Raw genomic sequence first — 27328 nt, forward strand, 5'->3', positions numbered from 1 at the left:
GTACGCGATGCTCAACTGTGTGCAAAAGCCGTTTGTGCCCCAACTCCGCGTAAGTCGTTCAGTTATGGCGCTTTCCTTTGGCCCGTTTATACTTACGTTTCTGTATAAGATGTTCAATAACGCTTTCCACGCCAGCGTTATTAGATACAAGGCTAATTCGGCACCAAATCTGAATGCACGTGAATAGGAATATCCGAGCAAAACTCAATGTCTATTGTCTGGCCTATCAGAACAGCCGTAAAACTTTACTCCGGAAGAAGAACCATTTCGTCACCATGCACCTTTTGGTTATTCTACGCTTGCCAATTGCATCCCATGCTAAGAAATCGGAAGTGCTGCAAACATAGAATAAAGAAGAACCACATGGAGTAAAAACGCCTCTTGAGTTGAACGTGTGAGCGTTTTAATAACCCCGACGACAGAACGCGACCTGTGTTTCGTGCAGTCCAGATCTGGTTCCATACTAGGTCCTTATAATATTATTATCTCGAGAGAAGAACCAAAGTGACATTGCATTGTGCGAGACACCCCTTGTATGACGGTGTCTGTGACCGGGGACCGTGGACCCGCTGGAGTCAGTCAGTTGCGACCTCGCCCTGAGCGGGCTCTCTGCGGCCCCCGCCGGGTCCAACGCGGGGGCGTTCGGCTGTGATCGGTGGCTGCGGCGGACTCTCCGCCGCGCGGCGCCTGGTCGTGCGGGAGCGGCAGCGGGCGCCGGCGCCGACCCGGCCCTGGTGAAGGCTGCGGCGGCTGCTGGCCGGTCCGGGTCGGCCAGTCGGGGCGCGTCTGTCGGAGGCACAGGTCAAACGCGCTGCGTCCAGCCACACACCGCCACGGTAGGTCGGGCCGCCGCCCACCAGCGCACACCGCGCAACGGTCCGGCGGCCGTTTTTTTAGTTGGATGTGGAGCTGCCGTGTTTACATAGCCTTGGATCCAACATGATCCGAAATCGTCACGTTCTTCGCTTTTGGGTGCATGGAGGAATAGATATTCTCCCTACTGGCGGATGAGCTAACCAAAAACACTTCTCAAGAAAAGAATACATGATACATTAGCAAACAAACACGTTACCATGCTGTGAAAATGCCTTCCACATTTATCACATCAATGAGGGTGTGTGTGATGAAATCAATGATGTACTCTCACGTGAATGAGGGTGTATCCCTGATGAACTTATTTTAAGGCTTTGCACAGCCAAAATGCAGAATATTGGCGCTCCGCGGCACGTATTTAGCCCTGTATGCGCCACGTTCGTCTAGTGCCCCATGACGTGTCAAGTGATTACAAATGTGCTTCATCGATTTTGCCGACCTTTCACAAGCTTATGTGAGGTTTGGTGGCATCAGGTCTAAACTTCAAACCGTTGTGAAATTAGTCATATTGCTGTTACAGCATCAGTTGCCACTTTGATGTTAGTCCGACGCGTCGTTTCTGTGCAGTGTGTATCATCAGCTATTTGACTGCAAAGCTTGCTCGTCGCTACCGATCACAGTTCGCCTGACATCCCCATTCGATCCGAATACATTTCCCTGGCGCTCTCGGCCCACCGGCCTCTTCCAGGAGGCTGTCGCAGGGGTTTGCAGTGTTAAAATTAAATGACTTCCAGCGAACAAAACAATGCCGGCCCAATTTGTGCGGGTTCGCGACACTCGCAGACCATGTCTGTGATGAATGTTTTGTCTAGGCGTGCCATGTGCAGGTATGACTGCATCTAATGTGCATGTATTTGGGGCTTTGTATGTTTTTGTATAGGGCATATACTGTATTCAACAGTGTAATTATTCCTGAACTGGGCTTTACCGCAGACGACCTGTGCTCTAAATAAATAAATATTATGAGCCAACATGATTGAGATGTGTCATTTGTAACACAAGTGGCATTCGAGCTCAAGTTCAGAAAAAACCTTGACAATGAACGGAAATAATGCCAATGTGGCTTTTTCAAGTGCCGAAAAATCATCGCCGCGCATGATACTCGACGATGAATATGCTTAAGTGCAGTCATCCAAGGTCAGAATCGCGGTTGGTCATGGCGCGACTACAGTCAGTTTCAGTGGTCAATACCCACAGCTAGCTAGTGTTGAAAAAGGAAGTGGTGTAGTAAAATGTCATGCATCATGTGGGCACCACGACCCAATAGAGACGCAGCCGGGGAAGGGAGCACAAGGGGACATGCCGCGACGATCAGGGCCCCGGTTGAAGGACCCACAGTGCTGGCCGAACCTCGCATCAAGGTACCGCAGCTCACAGGTCCGAGCCCTGAAATGTCAGTCAGAGGGCCTCACGTGCTGCTCAGGGGTCCCTGGCACCATGAGGGCTACTATGTCGGTCAGAGACTACCAATGCTGAGGAGTTGGTTCCGTGCCCACGAGGGGATCCATTTCCCAAGTAGGGACAAGGCCGTGCCCGTGAACGTCTGTCTGAAGGCCTCTTAGGCTGGTTGGGGCTCCTGAGGCGATGGGGTCTTGTGTCGATGTGACAACGAAAGCAGATGTGAGAAATGGTAATAAACAGATCCACAGTGAGTCAGTGGAGGGGCACTGTGTCAATCACCGCAACGGGGTCCGGGGGAATCAGCCCGTTTCAGCCAAAGGCCGGATAAGTCGAACTGGAGTATCGGTGCTAAATATTACCCTGCGCAGGCTAAATATTACCTCTCACATGCGAAGCGAGCGCTCTACCACTGAGCTACATCCCCGCGTATCGGTGCTAAATATTACCCTGCGCAGGCAAGGGACCATTGCGCGTCATTGAGGACCCTGGCGTCGAGCTGGAGCCGAATGCCTTAGTCAGAGGGCCTCCCGCGTAAGGGCCAGGACCGGCGTACGATATATCCTGTAAGGTTCTCCGTATTGATAGGCTGGAGAAACGGTCCACGTGTTGCCAGAATGAGAGCCACTTTTGACCCCGGGATGGGGCAAAATTGTTCTTCAGCTCGTGACCGCAAAAGGTGATACAACATCCCTTGTGTGAAGTGGAAGATTTCATCTGTGCGGTTTGGAGGCTGATCCTCCGAACAGATTAGCAGTTGCAGCGAGACGAACAATAGAAACTCTGCCATCGCATCGAGACGAACAATAGGAACTCTGCCATCACGTCATGATTTTGCGGTACTATAAATGCTAAGCCGTTCTGAGTGTCAATCTGAACGTTGTGCAGGCGAAATCTACAGCCCGGAATACCTGCCACTCAAAGAAACTGATTTCATAAAGCGTTCGGAAGAACTGCTTTCCAGTGTGTGGTCGTCTTCGCCCGTACTTTGGCCGCCATTTGGTGGTAGCTGCGGGACCGACGCCGCCCAGCCTTCATCACCGTCATTGGGGTTTTACGACGCTCTCAGCCACTGAGGCTATAGGACGTCACCTGCCTCTCGCCCTGGCAGAAAGGGCGGGCTCCGCGGGGAATCGAACCCTGTACCTCTGGTTCCCCAGACACGTAGTGGTAACCACACGGCCAGAGGAGACTGCAATGCGGGCGTCGGTCGTCTTGCTGCTGGGCTGCGAGTGTGCAGGCTCCGAGTTATTCATATCATTTTCACAAAAATGTTATCTTGTATCTGGTCGGGTCTACCTTGGTCTTAAAATCACGGAGCGTCGATATCTCTGTACATCCCCAAATCTGGCAACGCCACAGCCTGTTATCGTTTTCAAAAAAGCCAAATAGACCATTCTTCAAAAAACACCTGTAGCTTATTCGCTGCTGACATTCAGTGCGCGAATCACTCATTTGAGTGACTCTTATATGCAAGTTGCATTAAATTGCATTGTCTGATAGGTTTTATCTCCCGTTTAAGTTCATGAAAGCAAAACATCTTAGCGTCACAAAATAACGTGTTTGAAATACGGTGAATCTTTCTCTTTTTTTTGGGGGGGAGGCTTTCAACTAGTAGGAGGCCATGGGTCAACCGTGGTGCCAAATTCTGCTGCTCCAAAATTTTTGGTACGTAACCGGCAAGAGGAATTTTCAGTAGGCTCACTTTTCTTTGCAAGATAGTAAACTCAGCGCAACAGGTAGAGATTAAATTATGATTATTGATGGTCTTTTCTCAAACACAAATGCGAGTAGTAAAGACCACGACCATCTTTCCACGGCATGCATCGAAACGTATCCTCGATATGAAAACTTACTACCTTGGGGTTGAATCAGTATCCAAAGTTGCTTAATTGCCAGTCTCCCATCACTGTCCGGTTTATCCGATCTTGCTGCTGCATGGTGGCTCTATGGCGGCTGTGTACATCTGTAGCGTCAGGAGTGCGGGACGCGAGGGCCAGCGCGGCTATCCCCAAACTTTCCGAGAAATTCAAAATTGGCTAAACGGATATTGCCTGCAAAGAACACAAAAATGGTCAACCCCACGTTCGGAGGACTTCCATTGTTCGTGGTCGTGACGTACCGTATGAAGAGAGCAAGAGTAAGGTAGTAAGTGGTACCGCAAGTAAGATGTGAACTAACAAACTCGACCCAGCTACGTGGTTCTCGGTCATTTTCACATGTTAAGAGAAACTAGCACATTAAAAAACCTTCGGACCCGTTTGTGGGCTGTCTTCAGGCGCTGGCCTACATCGAACTGATGCCTGTACTTCCTTGGGTTTCAATAAGACATCTCATTAACATCACTTTAACAGAGGAGAGTAATTGTGTACTCCTGCCTTTTGCTAATCTCCTTTCGATACCAACTTGCTTTTTCGGGTTCGAGCGACATTTATTGCCACCGACGGCATTAACTGAACACAGGGTTTGTAATTCAGTATTATGCCGGATCCGACGGTAACTGTTGATCTAAACACCGCAACAGACACGAACCGTCCCTGGAGTAGCACTAGGATCGCATTCACGTAAATCCGACTGTTAAGCTTGTAGAACCGGCTTCGTTCTTCGTTCTTGTAGAACCGCTAAGTTCACTACTGTTCCACCAGAGCCCCACTCCCGATTCCCACGTGATCACATTCCAGACCGCTCTCGTGTCCGTTCAACCGCGAACTAGCAGCAGCACGCGCCTCCATATAGGTTTGCCGTACTCGTGGTGTCGAACGCGTCACGGGGGTCGGCCGACAAGGCCGGCCGCTGGGCCTGACCCGGTCACGCCCCAAGACAGAGCGCTCCAGGATCAGGGCAGATCACTATGTTATCGCGCCCGGAGGGCACTACTCAGGCAAACAGCCAAGTTCATTTGCTCGCTCAGTACTTTGGCGGAAACATAGCCCCCTAGTGTAACTCATAGTTAGATCCTGCTTCTCGGTAGTGTAAAGTTATAAGTGCAAACAATGACAAATGACAGCGATAAACCTCAATTCACCGGTGCGGTTGTGTTTTTGTAAGAAAGCGGGAACAATATGAGAGGGTCAGGCTCGCTTATATTCGATACATACTCGCTCAATGCCAGTTTGTTTTCAGATGCTATTAGGATGATTATTTTTAGTGCACAATTTTCTGTTTCAAAGCGCGATTAATGCGCGTGTGGAGATCAGTTTGTCGAACCATGTACAAGGCCTTATGTAGCTGATCTGTTGTGGTTGGCTTAAGAGCATGTTTCATACTTTGATGAACGAACCGTTCCTTGAGAATGGCCAGCTGATTGCGAGGGATGTCGATAGCAAGATGTGATTTAGTCACCGCACGTACTTACGGGCGTGCCATATGTTGATTTCTGCATGAGCTTTAATATGTCACGGCTGTGATCACCTTGCTTCTTCATTCACCTTAGGCACATACAAATTCGTTCAGTCGTGAAATCTGTATATTATGTTCGATGTCTTACAAGGCCTGTAACGTCGCGGTGTATGCTGTGCTTCGCGGTTACTACACATTCAAAGTATTAACCGCTTGTCTCGTAATTGCGGGATAGTTATGTGTCCTTGCGTCGAGCCATAATTACCATGCGGTAATCGGCTGGGCTGGAAATTCAAATGCGTGCCCACTGGCCACCTCCAGATGGCCGTGTTCTCGCCCAGGCGCTGAAAAAAAGCTTTCGTAATGTGCCGGACTTGGATAGGTGTTTAGAACATGAATGAACAGGGCGTGACTTATAGGATTTGCTCGTTATTGAAGATGAGCAAATATTTTTCATACACATGCCGCCTAAGTTCACGTTCCAAAGGACTTTATTCTCCATAAACTGATGAGAAGAAGCGGTCAGCAACGCACGAAAAGGCATGCCTTGTATTCTATTACCACATTATGCTGTTTCCTTTAATGTAAATTGGATAAATGGTCTGCAGTGTTTGACTCTAGTTTACGTTTTCTTTTTAAGGTGACGACATGTTACCTTGAACTAGATATCATAAGAAGGAAATGAGAGAGTGGCATTTACCATCAACTTATCTCAACGCTGTGTAGGTGCCTCATAAACAGGAACAAAGCCAGGGGAATGCGGTCATGGAAGGGCTTGCCCCTACCCAGAGTCCGGTGGTTCACGCTACGTGCTTAACCATTTTGCAGGAATTTTGTTTGAATTTGCAGGTTTTCAGAGAATATTTGATATTTGCTTTTTTCTATTGATTTTTAAGAGCTCTCGGAATGACAACGTTTTCCGATGTTGGTAAGGAGATTATTACATGTATGGGCCGTGCAAGGAAATTATCACAACTTGCAGGCACCCATCCTTGCACAAGAAACTTTTCTGGTTGGAAAATGTTCTTTGTAAACTATAGCCTTGAAACATAGCGGCTTTTTAACACAGCTTTTACACAGCTATTCGTCCTTGGTTTTGCTACAAAAGAAGGGCCCTCGGATGCCAGGGAGTAAATTTACAGTTGACACCGTTGCAACGTGCTGATGGCCCTCCCCCGAATTAAAAGTCCTCTTATTTAAATTCGTCTTTGCATGCAACGCTATGGGCTTGATATTTGCTTGTGAACAAGAAGCAACCATGCGTCTTAACCAGTGGCCTAACGTGACAATCCATCAAGTTTGTCCGGATTATCGGTCGCCAATGACTACTGTTGTTTACCTTTTCGGTATTGCTATTAAACACAGCCAAAACCATGTTCTCGCGGAATCCACATCCCATTAGGCCCCCAAACGTTTCCGATAATGGAATTGCTAGCAGGACTATTCTGCCCGCTAGCATCCGTTGCATAGTGCCCGGAGTTGTGAGGTTATATATTTGGCTACTGCAGTACCATTGGCCAAGAGCAACACTACCGTCACCAGAAATGAGCTGATTATCCTTCGCATTTGCCACCTAACCTTTTTCAAGAAATCTACCACATATCTCTAGAGCAATTCGATAACCCGAGGACACAAACAAGTGATACAGGTTCTCGAACAATTCTGACGATCCAGCATAGCGCACTGTCAAGCTTGATTTTAAATTCCCCAAAAGATGAAAGAAATTGCCCGCTGCGTCTCCCCTGTGGTGGAGCTGATGCAACACATCCCCTCTTGTCGGTACCGCAGCGATGAAGCTGCCCGTGACGCTGCTGCTGGTGACCTGCTGGCTGACGGCCCGCGCCCAAGAGGGGCTCATCCTGACACCGCAAAAATGCAAGGTCACTCTCGACGACCCGGACGGAGACTGCATCATCGGCGAAGCCAGTAAGCCGGTAGGGGTGTGGGCGCTTGGGTTTAGGTCCATTACTGACGGTGTGAGGCAGATTCTTGATGTCGGTTCCGGCCTTATGCAGCTCACTGTCAATTATTAACTACACAGTTAGGTCGAGTAAATCGAACGGGAGTGGAACGATGCACCTGTCCGGTGAGGCGTCTTTGCGAACATGGGTGATGTCATCGCTCTGTTGCCGTTGACGATTGAAGCCACTGGATATATCCTCCATCTTCTTAAGACATCGCAAAGCTGTCGGGTCCCTGCGTCCACCGTTCCCGAGCCTCAAATCACTGGACAGGACGGCCGTTACGCCGGGCCGGTGACGCAGGTCCGCTGATGGAGGCTCACGCCTGGCATGTTGAGCTGAGCTGGGACCCCTGGCACGAGTGACAGGCTCAGCCGCGGCAGCCGGGCCGCCGGCTCCGGCTCCGGCTCCGGCTCCAGCCGCCGTGACGCCATGCGCCTCGCGCCGCCAGGAATAGACTACCCGAACCTGCTGTCGCGGCCGCAGACGTCGTTCAACTGCGACGACTACGAGTACCCGGGCGTGTACGCCGACGTGGAGGCCGACTGCCAGGTGGGTCATCGGGCCGCGGCACGCGAGGAGAGTGGGGGTGACACGGGGTCAGTGACGCGGCACCGGCCGGCAGGGGGAGGTGCTCCTCCCGTTGACGCAGCGGAACAGTTGCAGTTGGGAGTGCTCCGCACTGCCGTAGGTTGGGACGATGAGGTGTGAGTTGTTCCCGCATGGGTACAGCTGGAGATTACCTGGTGCGAGTTAATGCTGCACGGATGTTTTTAGGTGAGGACCGCCTCACATTACTCCCAACGGGCAAAGCTTTGATTGTGAGGTCCGCTGCATCGTCACCTCTCGTTGCATTTCCTGCAATCCTAGAGATATGCAAAAGTCTGCTACCAAATAAACATTCAGGATTTTTTGGCAGGCTGGAACTAGAACTGATCTGCAGTCAGACCAAGCATGCAACGAATGTGACAAATGACACGCGTACGCCATCGGGCTTCGGTGAAGGAAACACAGGCTTACAGTTCGGCGACAAAAAGAAGACATATCCAGAGAAGCGCAAATGCCCCTTGGTTAGACCGAGGAGTTCCTTACAGAGTTCTTTTCTTTTCTTTGCACCGTTGCCCACTGGTACCTCAGGAAGTTGCAGGTGCCGAAATGCAAGCGTGCCATGAACGAGAGGCTGCAGGTTTTCACATCACTAGGCTGCAGGTATAACAAAAACCATGCTTCGTCTCATCTGTGGTGCAGACCAACCCCATTAGCAGCGCGGTCCACAAAGACCAGTGGTAATGCTGCCCTGCGATCGATGAACCAGAGCCCCTGGATGAAAGAGTGGAGGTGGAACGTGTATGCATAATGTGTCGAAACAGATTTTCTTGAGTAAAGCGCACAACATGAAGGAAGAACAAAACAGACATAAAGAATAGAGTAGCAGCAAGGGTGCAATAAACGGCCATGCATCATACATCACATGGTCCTACTTGTCATTGGGTCATGCATCCAATGACATGTAAACATGTCGCTAGACGGTTAGTGATATCTAAGTCGATGAGTGTCTGAAGGTTGACAACTGTTACTTGCTTCACAGCAGTCCTCTGCGGTTCGTTTCATCGTGTTGGATCACCTTCTCACTAACGCTGTCCACATGTTTGATAGTCACGTTGCATTTGCATGGATTGCGCTGCCTTGTGTGGGGCTCGAGTAAGCAGTCGCGGCTTATCCTGATACATGGACACCGAGGTCACCACAAGGCGTCCGTGCAGCGCCGCGTGCTGCTCGAAGCACACCGAGCCACGTAAATCGGCGATTAGTATGTGGCTTAAGGACCCCTGTTACGCAATGGCAATGCGTCCCTCACCCAAATATGGTATGGGCGGGTATAGCGAGATTTCCCTCCAAACAGCGTTGACGCACTCGTTACAAATCCTGATACCGACATCGATTTCACTATAAACGGTGACCGTGGATGATCGAAGGCAAGTATAAATGGTGTGGTTAGAAAAGCCTACTAAATTTCAGTCTCCTGTACCAAGTTGTTTCAGAAACCACAAGCCATGATTGACGGAACGGGCTGAAAGAGACGCATGCGCAGTACGCCTGGTGCAGACGTCTGCTCACTACATCGTGGCGCAGAACCAAACAGGTCATGATTTTTTGCTTTCGAACCCTTCGCCGAAACCCCTCGCTCTCAGATATTTCGTTGCATCGAACCCAAAACTTTATCCGGAAAAAAATGTCACTGGTGCAGTGCAAATGATTGACGTTCTTGCAAAACTAGTTTGCAGTTATTTCACCTGAGGCGAAAGGGCTGCAGAGATGAAAACGGTGGCAGCAGAATATACGGCCCAATCATAGCAAATACGAAAAAAATGTGTATTCATCAGGCAAAGGTGATTCTTTCCACGATGCATTTCGGACACCACGGAAAAATAGAGATTACGGAACATTTTCGTGCTCAATGATTAACAAATGATAAAAAGCTCAACAGCTTGATGATTTTGCTCCGATTCACGGGAAGTTTTTTGTGATTTCATTTGCCGTTGTTCGTTTTCGTCTGTAAGGGTCGTGTGTGTGTTTCGTCTGGTGTTTCCGCTGTGGGTCGTCCACGGGCATGCCGAGACTTATCACGAGAGTTTTGAAAACGCGAACTGTCCCTGGTTGATGCGGGGACACTGAGCTAAGCGGTCATCTCTGATTGGTTGTAGAACTACTTCTGAGATGAACTCGCTTGTTTGGTATTAAGTGGTAATACATGGTATCTCATTTCTCCACAAAACCGATGCAGAATGCTCGTTTACAGGCGCCCAATTCACTGTAGGCAGGTCGATGACATTTCAGATCAAACGATATCAATAGCTCATGGTCTTTAAAATAAGATTTGGCTATTGTTTGTAACTGAACTGATTCACAGCACGGCTTTTACCTGTTTGGTTGACAAAGTGTCGCTCTGTGCTGCAGAAAATATTTTTGACGCTTTGTGTTGGCAAGCATGGTTGAGCTGACTTTAAGCCATTGACTGATTGCACCAATCGGCCAAATTTTGCCCGAAATCAGTATTTGGCTAAATTTGGCCAAATCAGTCGTCGGCCAAATAAGTCATTGCAAAAACGCAGTCGAACTTGCTCAAATCGGGCACTTGCCGATTTGTTAAGCACATGAGTACAATTGGTTCTTGTGTCGGTGCTCCAACGAAATTAAATGAAATGTTCCACATTTGAAGATATTGAAGCAGCCATCAGGCATGGTGAGATAAGCTTACTTAAAGCTATTGGTCTACTTTTAAGTGGAACAGGATGCTCTAGACAGTTGCAGCTCTAGACAGGATGCTCTAGACAACTGGTTCCGTGCTTACTAGGTTTGCTTCTTAATACGTAATTGTACCTCGTACGACAGTGAGTGAAATCGGTTGACGGACGGTATATCTGGAAATCGCGCTTATGAACACCAAACATAAATGACTCGGCAATTATGTCTCTACTGACCTTGGTCACCGCATGGCCAATGGAGTGATGGGATTTAAATGGCGTTATCATGGCGTCATGTGCGCATGGGTGATAATGCAATTATCTCCGCGAAAAAGGCTGCACATCTTCGCGAGTGTACACCTGAGAAACAAGAACAGTTTATGTCTTAAGAAGGGCAGGGCTGTGAAGTGCACCGAATGATCTTAAAGATGGCCCTTTCAATTCAAAACCCCATATAGATGTGGAATATGCTCCTTTTGAAGACGCAAACGATCCTTACTCCTGCTCTACTAACATTCGACCCCCTCCCGCCAGCAACGCGAGAGGGAATATCCCCTAACCATGCCGAGGTCTGACATATTCATGCGTTGGTACCACGTCACTCCGTGCGAGGTCGTTATGACGATGTCCATGAACTGCAAAAACATTTCCACCGATGGTGCGAGCTCACGCGATCCACCAACGTCGCTACCATGCTTCGCGCACCTCCTAAAAGCGGTGCACCGCGTTCGCATTTGCGCAACAAGCTCTGCTGTTTTTGTGGGCTGTTTTCTCGCGCCGCACATCTCCACTTTTTCTCCCGTTCTATACCCTACCATACCACGCATTCAACCTCACCCACTCGCCGCACGGTTTCCTCAAGGTCGGCATCCCTCGCGGTCGCACGCGCGCGTCGCGCGCCCCGTCCAGCCGGCCCCGAGCGCGACCGCCGGTGCCGCGAGATCACCTCGGGACCCGCCGGCGGCACTGCTAATCCGCCGTGACGCGGCCGCCGTCCCGCACCGGGAGTGGCGACAAACCGGTTCCCATGGTCGGGCCGAGCGAGGGCTCGCCGGCTCGCCCCAAGCCCGGGGCAGCCCGCGGCGCCGCTCCCTCCCGCCGGGCGACGGGGCTTGTGGCAGACAGGGGATTGGGTCCCAGAAATGGGCTTTGGATCCCAAAAAACCTTTTTCAAACAAAGTCGGACAGATTTTGGATTCCGGAAAGTCGCTTAGTAACACTGCAGGGAGAATATGGGATCTTGGAACATCCGGGATCCGGCCCTCAAGGTTCAGATTCCGGTGTCCATTTCTGGGATCCGCGAAGCACGTATGGTTTGGGGCGGTGTCGGCTGCCGCATGCAGCGCTGTAAGCAAATGGAGTGGTGGGCTGTCTGTCGGCGGTCTTGAAGCCTATCCACTCATCCGACGCGTAATAGATTGTTTTGAAGCATGCCGCCGTTAGCTCCGCGGGAACAGCACAACAGACCTGCTGCGAGGAGGGACGTCTGTGCGAAGTTGCCAGCGTCGATGCTAGGTCTCGGCATCCAAAACATTAAAAAGTTCCTCACGCATGGCTAAGGCAGCAGGGCAGGGAAGACGTTCAGATAAAAAGCGCAGTAAAGCAGGGGAGACAACGGCACGGTGAGCAGAGGGCGCTGGTGTCCGGGTGGCGGCCGCACGAGGAATACAGGCACCCGGGGAGACGACAGAGTAGGGAAGTTATCGGCGAGGAACACGGCGGCCTGAACGCTGATCGATGTGCCTGAGCAGTCAACGATAGGCAACTCTTGCTACACTGACGGAAACATCCAAACGCTTGGCGTTTCCCGCGGGAGCACACGCGGCAGTGCGGCCTATATGTGCTCCTTGCACGGACCAGCCCCGTCTACTGCGAGGCAGCACCACGGTCGTGCACTCACCATGCGATTCGCTCGTCAGTGACGATGCCGCTCATCAAAGGGCCTGCACCCAGTGACTGCCACGCGCTTGCAGGGATCATAGCTTGGCGAATCAGTCAATGAAGCTGGGAATGCCCTGGAGGCAAATTGCACCACGTCATTTTCAGTCACCGTGGGGCGTTTATTGCCTTGCAACATGCTGTACCCGCAGCCGCCTGATGGGTCACGATACGGGCCGACGGCCGCGCCGAGGGTGACGTGTGCCGGGTGGAGGCCAGCCCGTAATTGCATAGCCGATTGTCGGCGACCTTGCCGAACAGGCGTCGTGCACGCCCGCTTAGCAGACAAAAGTAGGGGCGATGACGTCATTGCAGCATCCCTCTCTCAAGGTCGACATACGTCGGTTGGACGGCAGGTCCGCCGTGTAAGCGTCGGTGTCATGATGATCGGTGGCTGCAGGCCGCTTGACGTATGATGGTCGATGGCTGCAGTTTGCCGAGGTCATGATGATCAGTGCCTGGGGTGTGCTGAGGTTGTGATGATCACTGGCTGCAGCTTGCTTGACGCAGGATGATCAGTGGCTGCAGTTTGCTGAGGTTATGATGATCGGTGACTGCAGTTTGCTGAGGTTATGGTGATCAGTGGCTGTAGTTTGCTGTTGTCATGATGACCGGCGAATGCAGTTTGTTGAGGTTATGATGATCGATGGCTGCAGTTTGTTGAGGTCATGATGATCAGTGGCTGCAGTTTGCTGAGGTTGTGATGACCGGTGACTGCAGTCTGCTGAGGTCATGATGATTGGCGGCTGCAGTTTGCTGTGGTTATGATGAACGGTAGCTGCAGTTTGCTTAGGTCACGATGATCGGTAGCTACAGTTTGCTCAGGTTATGATCATCGGTGGCTGCAGTCTGCTGAGGTCATGATGATCGGTGGCTGCAATTTACTGTGGTTATGATGAACGGTGGCTGCGGTTTGCTTAGGTCACGATGATCGGTGACTGCAGTTTCCTAAGGCAATGGACATCTGCAACACCAGTATGCCACTGCAATTTTCGGCCATATCATTCGTCAGCCGTGTATTTCGACTGCATGTTTTAAATTCGGCTGCACATTTCGTCGGCTGTATTTCGGCATTTCTCTGAAAGCAAATGCAGGCGACGCGTGTTGAAATCGTTGACATATGTATCCCGCCAGCGGTATGTAAAGCTCAGTCTCGTTGGCGGCCGTCCATAACCGCCCACGTCGTGGACGTCCACTGGCGGCCATCGCCGACTAAGTGGTCGACTAATCACCGACAGCGGATCATGCCTAAGCACAAAGGGTTAGGGCGTTTGTTTTGTTCGTTTTTCGCCGGTCGCCGTGGCTCTCGTCACCAGAGACGACTATCGGGGGGCGTCGACGGACATCACGGGGCGTGCACGAGGGCAGTGAGGACCGGCTTAACTTGTTAACACCTTAATAACCCAGGCCATGAAATGCATCAACGTGTAAAAGGTGCAGGTCATGGACACTCCGGTAAAGCACACGAACATATGTGAACGAGCATCAGCCGATGGGCCTGGAGAATGCGAACAAAACATGCAACTAGGTCAGGCACAGTCACCGCGTGCGCCTTGGTCCCGACCTGAGAAGACTCAGACGTCACACGCCGAGAAGATCAAGCACGCTGTCTCTCTGCCTCCCCTGCCCTCGTTTCTTCCCTTTACAAGCATTTTACTTCCAACCACACGTCATGTGCAGGTTCCAGAACAAGCAAAGCAAAGAGGTGAAGTTTTCGATAGTTGTTAACAAGTGATCAAGACACACTTTGCCAAACCTGGGAGTTTGGCTCATCCCAGCTCAGTTCAACATGCCACAATGAAACGCGGGGAGCGGTTTTTAGTTCCAGAGTCAGTTTCACGTCGATGCATGAGGATTTGGGGGCAGAATTGCCATTAGCCTGACGGTGAGTCATTGGCTTGCAAAGAATGACTTCAAGTTGCAGGCCGTCGTGGTCGCGCCAGTTAAATGGGCAGTCAAGGGAATACCACTGCAGATGTTGCACAATGGGCTTTTTATAAGTGGATTTTTCCATAGTGTAAGTGGATTATTTTTATAAGTTATAAGAGAGCGTTTCTCTGCTGCTGCAACTAAGCCACGCTCACCTCATCTCCGCCTCACAGTGACAGTTGGTGGAATGAAGCCACGCTCACCTCATCTCCGCCTCACAGTGACAGTTGGTGGAATGAAGCCACGCTCACCTCATCTCCGCCTCACAGTTACAGTTGGTGGAATGAAGCCACGCTCACCTCATCTCCGCCTCACAGTAACAGCCTGTTCATTTTTATTTGTTCACTTATTTATTTCATTTAATTACTTTATTTATAAGTTTCGACGCAGAGCATTTAGCTGTTGCTGCAACTAAGCCACATTCACCTTATCTCTGTGCCTCGCAGTAAGAGTCTTATTTTTTCTCAAAAGAAGTAACACCCTTGACAAGATCTGATGGGTTCTGCGGTGGTGGTTAACCACCTGCAGGAACAATCGGCCTTTATTCAGCTCCTTCCCCGAACCTCGCTGGTCGTGGCCCGCAAATACCTCTACTCAGTAAACAAGGAGCACTCGACGAACCGGAGGTGCTGTGGCTGGGTTACATGGGGTGTGCAGGACAGTCTGACCCAGCACGCGACGAGGCGAGACGAGGCGAGGCGAGACGAAAGGTGACCGCCAGTTGGCCTGCGGGGCGGTCCGACTCAGCCAGGGACGAGACGAGGTGGCGGCCAGTTGGCCAGTAGGACGGCCTGACTCAGCCAGGGACGAGACGAGGTGGCGGCCAGTTGGCCAGTAGGACGGCCTGACTCAGCCAGGGACGAGACGAGGTGGCGGCCAGTTGGCCTGTGGGACGGTCCGACTCAGCTCGGGACGAGGCGAGGCGACCGCCAGTTGGCCTGTGGGACGGTCCGACTCAGCTCGGGACGAGGCGAGGCGACCGCCAGTTGGCCTGCGGGGCGGTCCGACTCAGCTCGGGACGAGGCGAGGTGACCGCCAGTTGGCCTGTGAGACGGCTGCTCATGCGTTGGGACACAGAGCCCCTTTAGCTTTCGATGCGATCGACCGATCCTCAACCATGACTGTGCGTTGCGCGCCGGATCGTCGCTGGAGCACAAGGCCCCACCGCTTGCCAGCCGCCCGCCTCCTCATTCACGACGATTCCGGGAGCCAGGGACGATAAGACGCACCAGCCCTCGGCCCAGCGATCCACCATTCTGTAGGGCGGATGAGATAGTTAGTCCAACAACCGAGTCGTGCAAGGTGCCAACAAGGGACTTCCTCCCTGAACTTTCCTCAGCACGTGACTTCACCGGCTTGTCAGTGGAGTGTACTCCCCGGTGGCTGAGAGGACAAAGCGATGGTGACCCAACCGCGAGGTGGTGTCCTTGGAGCCTGAAGCTGCCACAAACCTTCGAACCTCAAACTTGTTCATGACAACGTGCCAAAATGTGCTTCTCCTTGACCAACTAATTTATTACGATGGTTACGCAAAACAAATGTCAGAAACGCTGCACACCAGTGGTTTGGACCATGTTTTGAGTAAATATTCCCCTCGTACTGACGCCCGACTTGAGAATTCCGAGGGGCTTTCAACTTTAAGGAGAAGGCAAAATGACTTCGCACCAGTGCAGAATTGATTGAGGACTGTCGCAAAAATACCGCACTGCAGATGAGGGATGTCTCTTCTACAGCACCCAAGTTGACCGTGACAGCTGCGACTTCAGCTTGCGGGCGTAGCTCGTGCACTTGCCCTGACACGTATTCGTCGTACGGATGTAACAACTGCAACCGCTTCTGAGACGGCATTGCAGAGCCAACCGTGTCGAGAAGATCTGTCGTCAGATCTCCAAACACTTCACCAGCTTCCTCTGAGGCGGCCGCAGTCCGTACCAGCCGGCAACTGACGTGAGCGGAGTGGAAAAAGCAAGCAAACTGGTGCAAAACGTCACCGGCAGAGACTTGGACGGCAGGGCCGCAGGGTTTCCTGCAGCCACTCGGGCACCACCAGCAGACCTAGGGCGCTTTGCCTAAGATATGATCATGTGGAGCTTTAGAAAATCACTCATATCAGAAGGCGTGGCGGTAGCGCAAATGAACGTGAATCAACCGTATTTCACGTGACACGAGTGACTAATAACGATTTGCGTTCCACCGGTGATCCCAAAAACATGACAGCCTTGCATGTCGCAAACTAGTAAATAACGTCCAAGACCAGCTGTGATTCAGACCCTCGGCCCCAGTTATTCATGGTGGCCTATTGACATGATACCCCGGTAATAGTTCATTCAGAAAGTTGAAATTTCTGACTTCCGTATGGTGCGTAAGATTCGTGGGTGGCGTTATCTTGCTGTTTCGCACAATACGCCAAAGAAGACTTCAACGTGAAAGTATCGCGACGGTATCCTGGTGTTTTAACAACGTGATGATGTCCGTTTTTAAACTGCCCTACCCATCCATGGGTTATAATGCTGCCTTGATTCTTTAGAAGCCAGTTTTGAGGCATGATGCAGCTCCAAGAAAGTGCGTGCACGGTTTTTTGGTGAAAGGCTTCGATAAAACCCTGTTTTTTCTTCAACGCATAAATGCATGGAAAGCTGGACCAGGATAGATTTAACAAGACGTGGTACAAAGTAAATATTATTTGATTGTCTTCTTTGCTGAATCAAATACTTCTGCAAAAGCTTACGCCAGCAGCAGAGTTTCTTCACGATAGACATCAGCCATGCATTTCTGTCACCCTGCGTATCACATTTAGCATGCCTGGAAACGCTTTTCAAACCATAAAGCGCAGTTAGACTAGATATCTGCTCAGGCCTACATGTAGCATACATTAACGTCGCCAGGCTAGATGCCGGCGCGCGGAGTACATTTTGTTCACTTGCAGCTTGTAAGTACAGCTGTTGTACCCCGGCAACAGGGTCGTGTTAGATGTGATGATATATTCGCATGAACATTGCGCGAAGCTTACAAAGCAAGCGTGAGGATCAGTCGGGGCAACTAAGCTGTCGTACAACGTTAAACACTTCGCACAGGCCTTTGTCTACTGGAAGGTTTATTGCTCAAAACCGATTCAAATGTCAGAACGGTTTTGTCAAGTAGCGTAAAAACACTTTCCGTACGATTTTTTTACCAAAGGAGACAGAACCCTCCAGGAGTCATAACTGTCACCGCTGTCCATTGTGTGGGCCGCTGCAAAGGCTTTGTTGCATCTGCAATGCGCCGATCGGCCCGGCGCCGTCGGGCTGTGTGGCGGAGGACGCGGTGACCGTCCTTGGCGCCGGGTATTTTCGTATGGTCACATCCGCGCCGCGCCGGCAGCGTGATCCGAGCCGAGCGGCACGGCGCGGCGCAGAGGGCGCCTGGAGGAGGCCACCCGCGGACGGCACGGAGGCGTGGGCCGCGTCGCCGCGAGCGAGCGACGGCCGGTGGACATCCTGCACCCTGTCAGAGGGCATGTGTCGACCAGCGGTAGCGTTGGGGGTCAAGGGGGATGAAAAGAAACACTTGTCATAGCACCAGTTGTGCTGGTCCGTCTAGTCTCGACATACAACACAGGTAGGCCATCAATCTCAGGAAGTTTGTCAGATATGCACTTAATGGAAAAAACAGTGCTGCAAACATTTATTGTATCGGCATAGAGAGGCCTCGTGGGGAAGCGGGGGATTAATTTAAGATCCAATAGGCACGAAGAAACTCACAAAGCAAATGCAAGCGATGCGTGTGAGTGGGATGCAACGCGAACGACTTGGATCTGATGAAGGCGATTTGACAAACTGAAGTCCACCTGTGCATGTTTGTGTATGTGGGTAACTCTTCGCTACTGCAAACTGTGGTCAAAGAGCGGCATCGTCCCTTTCCTTATGCGACGTCCCTGACATAGCATTAGTCGACGCTTAACTCCTCTTTTCAAATATGGCCTCAGTCTTAGAGCTCTTGGGTTCCGGCACGGGAAAGGATCAGATACGAATGCAGCTGCTCCTCAGCACCTGCTAGGGTGTTCACAATCGCTGCAGCTCGTGCAGGCCTTGGGTCTTGCCAGTTAGTACATTATATGATACAATTCTGTGGTCCGTTTGAGGAGTGCAGTTGGTCCAACCATAAGCCATACCTTATGACATACCCTTTAATGCTCAAGAAGTGACTGGGGCAATGTTCCAGAGAGTGTATCCGCGAGATACCGCCTGTGAAAAATACGAATTTCGCAATAGCGCGTTATTCATTCCCCTGTTATCGTCACGCGCAATAGTCGTGGCGGGAACTGCACCCTACATCGTTGATGGGCTTAATTACTGTTTATGTCTTACTTTTGTCTAGTCTTCAACGTAAACGTCCAAATCTGCAGCACATTCCAAGCCGAGACACCAAACGGATCCGCCCGTCGTGCAGTGCATGTTGACTTGCAATGCGTAGAAGAGATGATGGATACGCCATGGTAACCCATATATGTATATATATATATATATATATATATGCATATATATACATATATATATATATGTATGTATATATACATATACCGAAATGTGTCCTGCATCTCACATATTGCATGCACTTCAACTTTTTTCCTTCGTTCAAGTTTTTCGTTCAATGCTTTTTCTCAAGTCTATTCAATTACTTAAGGAATCTAGAAGAATAACTGAAGATGTGAAATGCACATTGGTAATGCAAACTTTTTTCAATATGGTATGCGGCATGCCCAGTTACAGAAATCATCAGTTGCACTTGCGGAGGAATAGTTTTAATGCCTTGCAGTAAGACATACACGTTTGTTTGCGCGGACTGGGTAGAGAAGGTCAGTTATACAAGTACTCAATTCTCACCGGAATTCTTTCTGAGGATAACTGCAGGAGATATGCGAAGTACGCGCCACGCAGTATCGAACCGCATATTAAAGCGGGAAGTTCTGTATTGAGCGCACTGCCGGTTGGCATACCCCGAAGACTTATCGAGGCTGACTCGGCGGACACGTATGGCGAGTGTGCGCTGCAACGAACGTCGACGTTGGCAGTGTTTGATGGGTCACAGCCGTGGAAGCAGGATCCATCCGCATACATTGCCAAGGCGTGCGCAGAAGGGTCAGCACTCACTAACACTCTTCGTATTCGCCACCTCTCCTAGCGACTGGTTCCCCACCCAGCTTCCGCACCCAGGCAGTCCCGTACATTTATTTCAACTACATGGTTTGTTTACATATGGCGTAATTACGTATTGGTTGCTGGCCAGATTTGGCCAAGCCGTTGGCATTTTAGACGCGCAACAAGAATGGCTAGGGCTTGTGTGTATTTGAATCGGTTATTTCGGCCTGCGTTGCTCATAGCAGTTAACAGCTTTTGCTCATGTATAACGTGCCAGTAACTTCATGAGACAACAACAATGCAGCAAAACAGACTTGCTTGTTTGAGCGGATTGGGTGGAGGAGGTCAGTTATACAAGCACCGGTAATTCTATGGTAACCTCTGCAAAAATGCAGTGATAACGACGAGTGTGATTAGCCGCTAACCCTATCCGAGACAGCATATCAGAAAAACCGTATCATCTAAGCAGCTATGCCATTCTAGAAATATAAGCCGGAATTTAGCATCACTACGCGAAGGACAGAAGCGCCGTTTTTTGTACCGCCGTTGTGTGCCTTAAGTGTTTGAATGATGCAAACACCGTATCAAACGCGTTTATTTTTTATCTCAACCTAAATCGGTGTGCGATAATGCTATCTCCTCAGTATGCAATACATTTTACGCCACTTATCCATGTGTTTTCAACACCACTTGACACCAACAAACGCCAACCACAGCGCTAGAAAGCCAGTGATGTGTCTAGCGAAGCTTAAACGCAAGCTGGTGAAAAAAGAACAAGCGACATCAGTTTACAGGCTTTCCCCATAAAACAAAATGGGAAGAATTTGGGCACATTAACTTATCTTAAGTTTGACCAAACTGCGTTTAAAAAGTGGCCTGCTTTGAAGACTTTGATTTCGAAATGGCTAACTTCGCCAGCCTGCACCAGCATATTCACCCAACCTGGTCCAAAACGGCGACCACATGTCTCCTCCTCGGCCGTCTCATTTGGTCGCTAGCTGAGACACGCCCATTTTTTTGCAGCTGTTCCACGTGTGTCCGCCAAAGAACGTGCTGCGTAGCGGGGACCCGCGAGACCGGCCCACCACCTTCCTCTGCACACCGGGCTCGCTCTTCAACCAGGAGTACCGCGTCTGCGACTGGTGGTTCAACGTCCAGTGCGACAAAGCGCCCGAGTTCTACGCCGACAACAAGCTCTACTACAAGACCTCCATCACGTCCAACAGCCTGCTGCGGGACGCTAACATATAGTGGGAGCGGCTGCAACATGGCCGTCGCCGCTGACGACGCTGGTGGTGGTCTTGCGGACTAGTGTCCGCGCTGTCCCTACGGACTAAGATCTACAGCCGTCTTTGCGGACTAAAGCCAATTCAGCGCGTGTGATGCATTTCCTTGCTCGAATTGGGTGACCTTTGGGTAAAAGGAATGGTTAAGACAGCTGAAACCGAAGCGAGAAATGTCGGGGCTGGCGTCCATCACAGCGGGTGGCAAGACAAGACGTTGCGCGCGCCCTGGAAATGACCAGCTTCATTTTAACTTCAGTATTTGAGCGGCGCTGCAGCTGAAAACACCAGTGAAGTGCATGCAGTGATTTGCCATATACTACTACCCTAGGCCGGGCAGTTGATCGATCAGTTGATTTTGTAAAGGCCATATACAGGGCCTCCAGCTGCAATGAAAGTGCATGGTCGTCGGGGACACGCTCCACCAATGGCGACTGATGTGGGACATTCCTAGAAATCATCTGCCGCGTGATGGCTGCCTTGAGTTATGCTAATGTTTTAGCAAAGCGTATGCCTCATGGCAAGGCTTAGACCAGGCATCTGACGAGCTAAATCCCTATGTCTTGTGACCGGCCTTACATTCCGTTCCGCACAGCTAAACTTGGAGCTGCCAAAAATGTCATGCTCACTCGCGCAGTCCAGACATCAAGTGGGCGTTGTACAGATTGCACATGGTTTATGTATGCGGAAGTGAAAAAATGTTCGTACGGTCGATATATCAGTCCTTTGCAGGTTTTATCACATGTTCTTTGCAAGTGAACTCCATGCGTTTGTCACTACGTTGGCTGTTTTACTCACTAAGATGATTATGAATTCGAAATGTTATATCGCTCGAAAGGGATTTCAAAACCTTTCGGCGTGACACCTGCAACAGTGACGTTTCGCAACAACTTGATAATAAATATACTGTGATAAAAATACAGTGTGTAAGTGTGCTGATCGCGATTTCGGGTTCCACCGGTGATGTTTTGCCTAAATGTAGCCAAAGGATCATTTGAATAACAAAATTACGGCTAAGGATGACGTTGCGAATCAGAGGATCACGAGCCAGGGAGGGCGTACGCGGCCCATTCGTATTAATGCGGATTAGGTGTGTGAAAGTAAGTCTTGCTAGATAATGTAAAGCTTAAGTTAGTACAGAGGCTGAGTTGAGCCTCTTGCATTAAAGCTTACCTATCGCCCTCGCGCACTATTGGATTACAGTGTCATCATTTCACGCCGCTCGACTTCGCTCTGTCTCTGTCCTCTGCTCCTGCTGCTCGCTCCTCTGCTTCTGCGCCTCCAGCATCGTAGCAAACCACTAAAAATCGGGCTACCCAGCAAAGATCTCCTGTCAAAATCGATACAAGGGCTGATCTGTGAGAGCGATTTCTCACCGTGCGGAGGATGCGATGCTTTGACTGCGATCCATCTTGCACGACTGAAGAAGATCGCATTCCGCTGCAAATCGCGTGAAATCGTTTTTTTCAACGGCCGTCACCCGGTGGGCGCAACGATTTACATAGCCCTTGCAGCGCAACTCGCCGCGATAGGAACATTGCATCACAGTGCTAGAGCCCACCAACAGCGTCTGATCGGATGAAGGCCAAAGACTGCGTTGTGTCGCGAGCAGCAGCGTTGGCGACAGGCGTGCTGAATACCAGAGCCTCTAACTGTTTGTGTGATCAGCAGAGGATGTAGGCTGCATGCCGGGCAGGCCGAGGCATCCCATCAACTGTCAGCTGGAGAGCAGACTGCTGGTCTCAGTGCCAAATACCTGGCTGACTTTCAGAAGTTGTTCGGACAAAAAGTCGAATGGGAAAAGTCTTACAGAAATAAGTCGAATGACAAAACGTCAAGGGGACTAAAACTCGACTGAGATAAAATTGGGATGGGAAACATTGAAAGGAAAAAATGTAAAACACATAAATATTGGCAGGGATTTAAGCATAACTGAAAAAGTTGGACGCAAAAAGTTCGACAAGGATGAAATTATTATAAGAAAAAGTCGAATTGAAAAAAGTCCAGGAACTCAAGGTTAGAGAGATTTAGATCCACGGGGTTAAGTTAAAACAAGTAAAAAGACGAAGAGTCCAAAAGGAGAGAAGCCAGCAGGAAGTCCACGAGGAAGTACTGAGTACTTTTGATCACGCCTTCGTTGCGACAAGTACACCTTGAAACACCGAGCACCGACAAAATAATAAATCCTAAAAAGTTGACAGGATGAAGGATGAAAGGATGATATCGGATGAAGGCTGAGGACTACGTTGTGTTGCGAGCAGCAGTGTGGGCGGCAGGCGTATATATATATATATATATATATATATATATATATATATACATATATATACATATATGCAAATATATGCGGAATCCCGTCTGCATATGCATATATATATATATATATATATAAATATATGTATATATAAACTGCGTTCCGAGGGCCTCACTACAATTTGCGTAGTGCTGTCCTGTCCCGGCCGATAGCATCATGCTCCGTCCAATGCCGTCCGGCGCCGGTCTGGACCCGGGTTTCTCCTCAAATTCGACCCGTTTTCTTCTGAAAGTTGGCAGGGTGGTGGGGGCTCCAGCCCCCCCCCCCTTTTACACTGGCAGGGAAACTACACCCCCCGCCCCCTCCCCCCTCCCCCTGTTCGGTATTATGAGTTCAGAGCAAAGGCGCAACTTTTTCCAGCATGTCAGCCCGCAGCCCGGCCCATTCCGGCCAGCTAATTATCCAGCCCGCCAAAACGTGTTGTGCTGCAATGCTGACCCACCATTAATCCGCAAGTATCAAGCTATTCCAATCTGCATCTGGTTGTTTCTCCTTAATTTTAGATCTATACATTTCTCTGTGCACAACATGACATGCCAGTGTCAATCTAAAGCACAACGCCGTTTACCAGTCATATAGCTTAGAAAGCAGCGACCAAAGTACCTAGACAATTAAAGTTATATTGTGCCAGAGTTGATATAAGGCACGGTGATGACCATTTTCAACAACAAGCGATGATAAGTAGGGTGTAATTTGCATATTCCGCCGCCGAAATGTACCAGAGATTTCATCCGTCTGCATAATATCAAAAGACCACAGACAATGCGTTCTTAAATGACATACGTCCATGGATGTAAGAGCAGGGGGACACGGGGCCATAATCTCCACTTTTTAAGGTGTGGAGCAGCAGTGTTGGCTGCCCCCTCCCCCACAGCTTTCAGGTTAAGGATGTGTCTGGGTGCACTACATTAATCATACATACCGATCTACCTAGCTCACCAGCCATCTTCCTCAAGATGGGTCATCTTTTTCGTTGGCCCATTGGTCATCGCTTAGTGTCAAGGCAGCAGGGCCGACAGCGCGCGGCTTACGGAGACTGCAGCGACGGGCACCGAGGCTGCTGTTGCTGGAACTTACGAGCGCGCATGTTCTAACCCACATTACATAATTTTTATCAGTAATCAACTCTGACTGAACCTTGAGCATTTTAAGACGAACATGGACTAGCCGTGTTAATACAAATCTGGGACCCCATTTCATCTGCAATCTACGCTCAGAGAATCCTTAATATCTCTGAAGAACACGGAACAAATATGGATCTGGTGTCTATATGACGATTACTGGACCACCTGCGGCGATCAGAGATGTTGTTGCGTCAATGAGGATCCCTGTGACGATCCGGTGCCAACTGCGCGGGTTAAAAGGCCTCCCATGTCAGGGAGGGGAACAATTTGATATGATATATTCTTCTAATATCCTCCGGATCGACCAATGGATCCCGCCCCGTGTCGCCAGAATGATAGCCAGAAGACACTTGGTGATGAGACGGCATGGCCCTTCCGCCCTTGGCCGGAAATGGTAATGTGCTCCTGGTGTTCTACTCAAGGGGCCCCATGCCTGAATAGAAATAGGGGTCTCATTATTGTTGAGTAGAGTGGGGGTCTCATTATCTTTGAATACAGTCGGTCGAAATGAGTTTTAAAAAGTGGACAAGACCATCTTATGTTTGCCTGAAAACGTTAATTTTTCCGAAGGGATTGGTGAAACAAGTTATTTAAAAAGTTTGAACATGCCCGCCCGCAACCTCGAGAGCAAGGACAGCGATGGTCTTTGTTGCAGCTTCCGTAAAACGGAACGGCATCGGCCACTGCAATGCCATCAGACGGCGGGCACCGTGTTAATATGTCTTCTGGACAGATTGATGCTTACGGAAACACGAAAAATAGAGACTCTGCCTCTACGCTTTCAGTTCCATCAGCTTTAAGGGCCAATTCGTTCTTATGATCAATTTAAAAATCGCACACGTGAAACATGCGCCAAGACTGCCTTCTAAATGTAAGATTTGATCCTGAAGCGCTCAAAGGTACTTCTTTGAGAAGCGTTATCATTTTCATCCACCCATTGGCCACGGCTTAGTATTTGCTGAGCCAACGCTGCGCGGCCTACGGAGACTGCAGCGTCTGACATCGAGGTTTTGTGACGTAGATTTGCGAATGCGCATGCTCAAAATTGCTTCACATGACCTGTATTACTAATCAGTTCAAGTGTTTAAAGGTAGTTATTTCAGGAGCATCACCATTTTCGTCCACCGGTGGGTCACGGCTAAAGATAAACCACCGGATTAACGCTCCGCCGACTATGGAGACTGCAACGCCTGATGTCAAGGTTTTCGTTGCGAAGATTTGCGAGCGCGCAATGTTAAAAGATCACGCTGCATGAATTGTATAATTAATCGATTCTGATTGAATGTTGAACATTTTCAGACAAATATGGCTTGGCCACGTTAATACACATTGTTGACCACTCGATCTACAATCAAGTTTTCATCTTCAAATTGGAAACATGCCGATCTATAACTGTTTGGGAAGAGTCCGCTAAACAATTGTAAATTAACGGCGCCGGTGAGCTATTTCATGCGCTCGTTAAACGCCTGATTTCTGCACTTTATTGACTCCAAAATACAAACAGAATTGATCTCACCGTAACGAAACAAAGAAACCGGTCTCCCTTGTCAACACCTGAGCTATATCCAGGATCTTTTTGGAAGGGGTCACCATAGGAGGGGCTTTTTCAACCCTGCGTTCCCCTTGTTAAGGCTCTGGCTACGCCCCTGCCAACACACAAAAGCAGATCAAGTCGTCTTCGTTAGATTAAGGGCAATAAACTGCCCGTTAGGCCAACTCCTACGTAAGGCAGGCAGCTTCCCGGAGGTTTTTTCCTGCGGTGGTGTGGTGTAGCGGAAGATAACTCGGAAAAAATGTTGTTGCAGGTGTGCAAAATATGTTTCACTCACCAGTTAGTAGAAATGATGATCCCAAAATATGGAACAAAGCGGCCATATGATCAGTTTGCAATCTGATATACGGGAGACAGATGGCGGCGGACGGGAGCAGGGCTCAGATGGGGAGTATATGACAGAACGACCTTCATTCTACGGCTTGGTTTTTTAAGGAAAATCTTCAGTTTTATGGTTTTTGTCACATCGTTTTTGGCAGTTTCAAGCTTCCGAATTTGTTTCTTCCTTAAGTGCTGCGACAAGTCTTATCTCCTGAAAAGCAGCCAGTGAAAAAAGGTGCATGAAAAGATCTGTCGCACTATAAGCCATTGATCCACTTTCAAAATTTTCACCAGCCTATGTTCATGCCTTCGGGTATTTTGGTACCTACACTGCGCAGGCAGATGCCTTCTTAATCACCCAAAATGACTACCCGCTCGTGGAATTTCGCCTCCGCAGGAAAGACAATGTTCCAATGGACGAATAATCTTGGGAAAATGGATAGCCTTATTTGCTGACTGCCATAGATGAGTCGAATAGGCAAGATTGTGGACCAGTAAAAAACAACTCTGACTGTATTTAGCATGGGCATGCCATCTAAATAAAGAGTGATAACAACCTCCATCTCAAACCCCTCATCCCGGTCTTCAGGGTTGCTTTCCAGAAAAAGTTCCTCAAGTATGCGCTGAGCTTGCCCCCCCCCCCCCCCCCACACACTGTTTGAAACGTTCCTACCCTATGGATGCATGAACTGCTGGCTTTGCTCTGGCAGAGTAAAAAGTGCTGAATGGTTCAGGTGATGAAAAGTCTTCTCAGTTTATTACATTGGATATAAGCATAAACACCATTCGAATGCGTCATAATCGCTACAATTGTCAAAACAGGAGGAGGCAGCATTTTTTTGTGTTTGCTGTCCTTGTGTGGATACATGATGCCAGAACACGGATAAAATCACATGGTAGCCTTGTAATGATCCATAGTTCCCTCTTACCCCCA

General features: G+C 49.7%; 1 protein-coding gene across 1 annotated transcript; it reads left to right on the top strand.

Annotated features, from left to right (window-relative positions):
- Positions 1-739: 739 nt before the first annotated feature.
- On the top strand, positions 740-22013 carry LOC119103733 (U-scoloptoxin(01)-Er1a). The gene is made up of 4 exons (XM_037227366.1): positions 740-836; positions 7399-7536; positions 8023-8123; positions 20824-22013. Exons 2-4 carry the CDS (start codon positions 7401-7403, stop codon positions 21049-21051), a joined length of 465 nt encoding a protein of 154 aa, XP_037083261.1. The 5' UTR covers positions 740-836; positions 7399-7400; the 3' UTR covers positions 21052-22013.
- Positions 22014-27328: the final 5315 nt, after the last annotated feature.

Source organism: Pollicipes pollicipes, unplaced genomic scaffold (genome assembly GCF_011947565.3).
Source record: "Pollicipes pollicipes isolate AB1234 unplaced genomic scaffold, Ppol_2.1 Scaffold_5724;HRSCAF=6776_pilon_pilon_pilon, whole genome shotgun sequence".
Taxonomy (NCBI): Eukaryota; Metazoa; Arthropoda; class Thecostraca; order Pollicipedomorpha; family Pollicipedidae; genus Pollicipes; species Pollicipes pollicipes.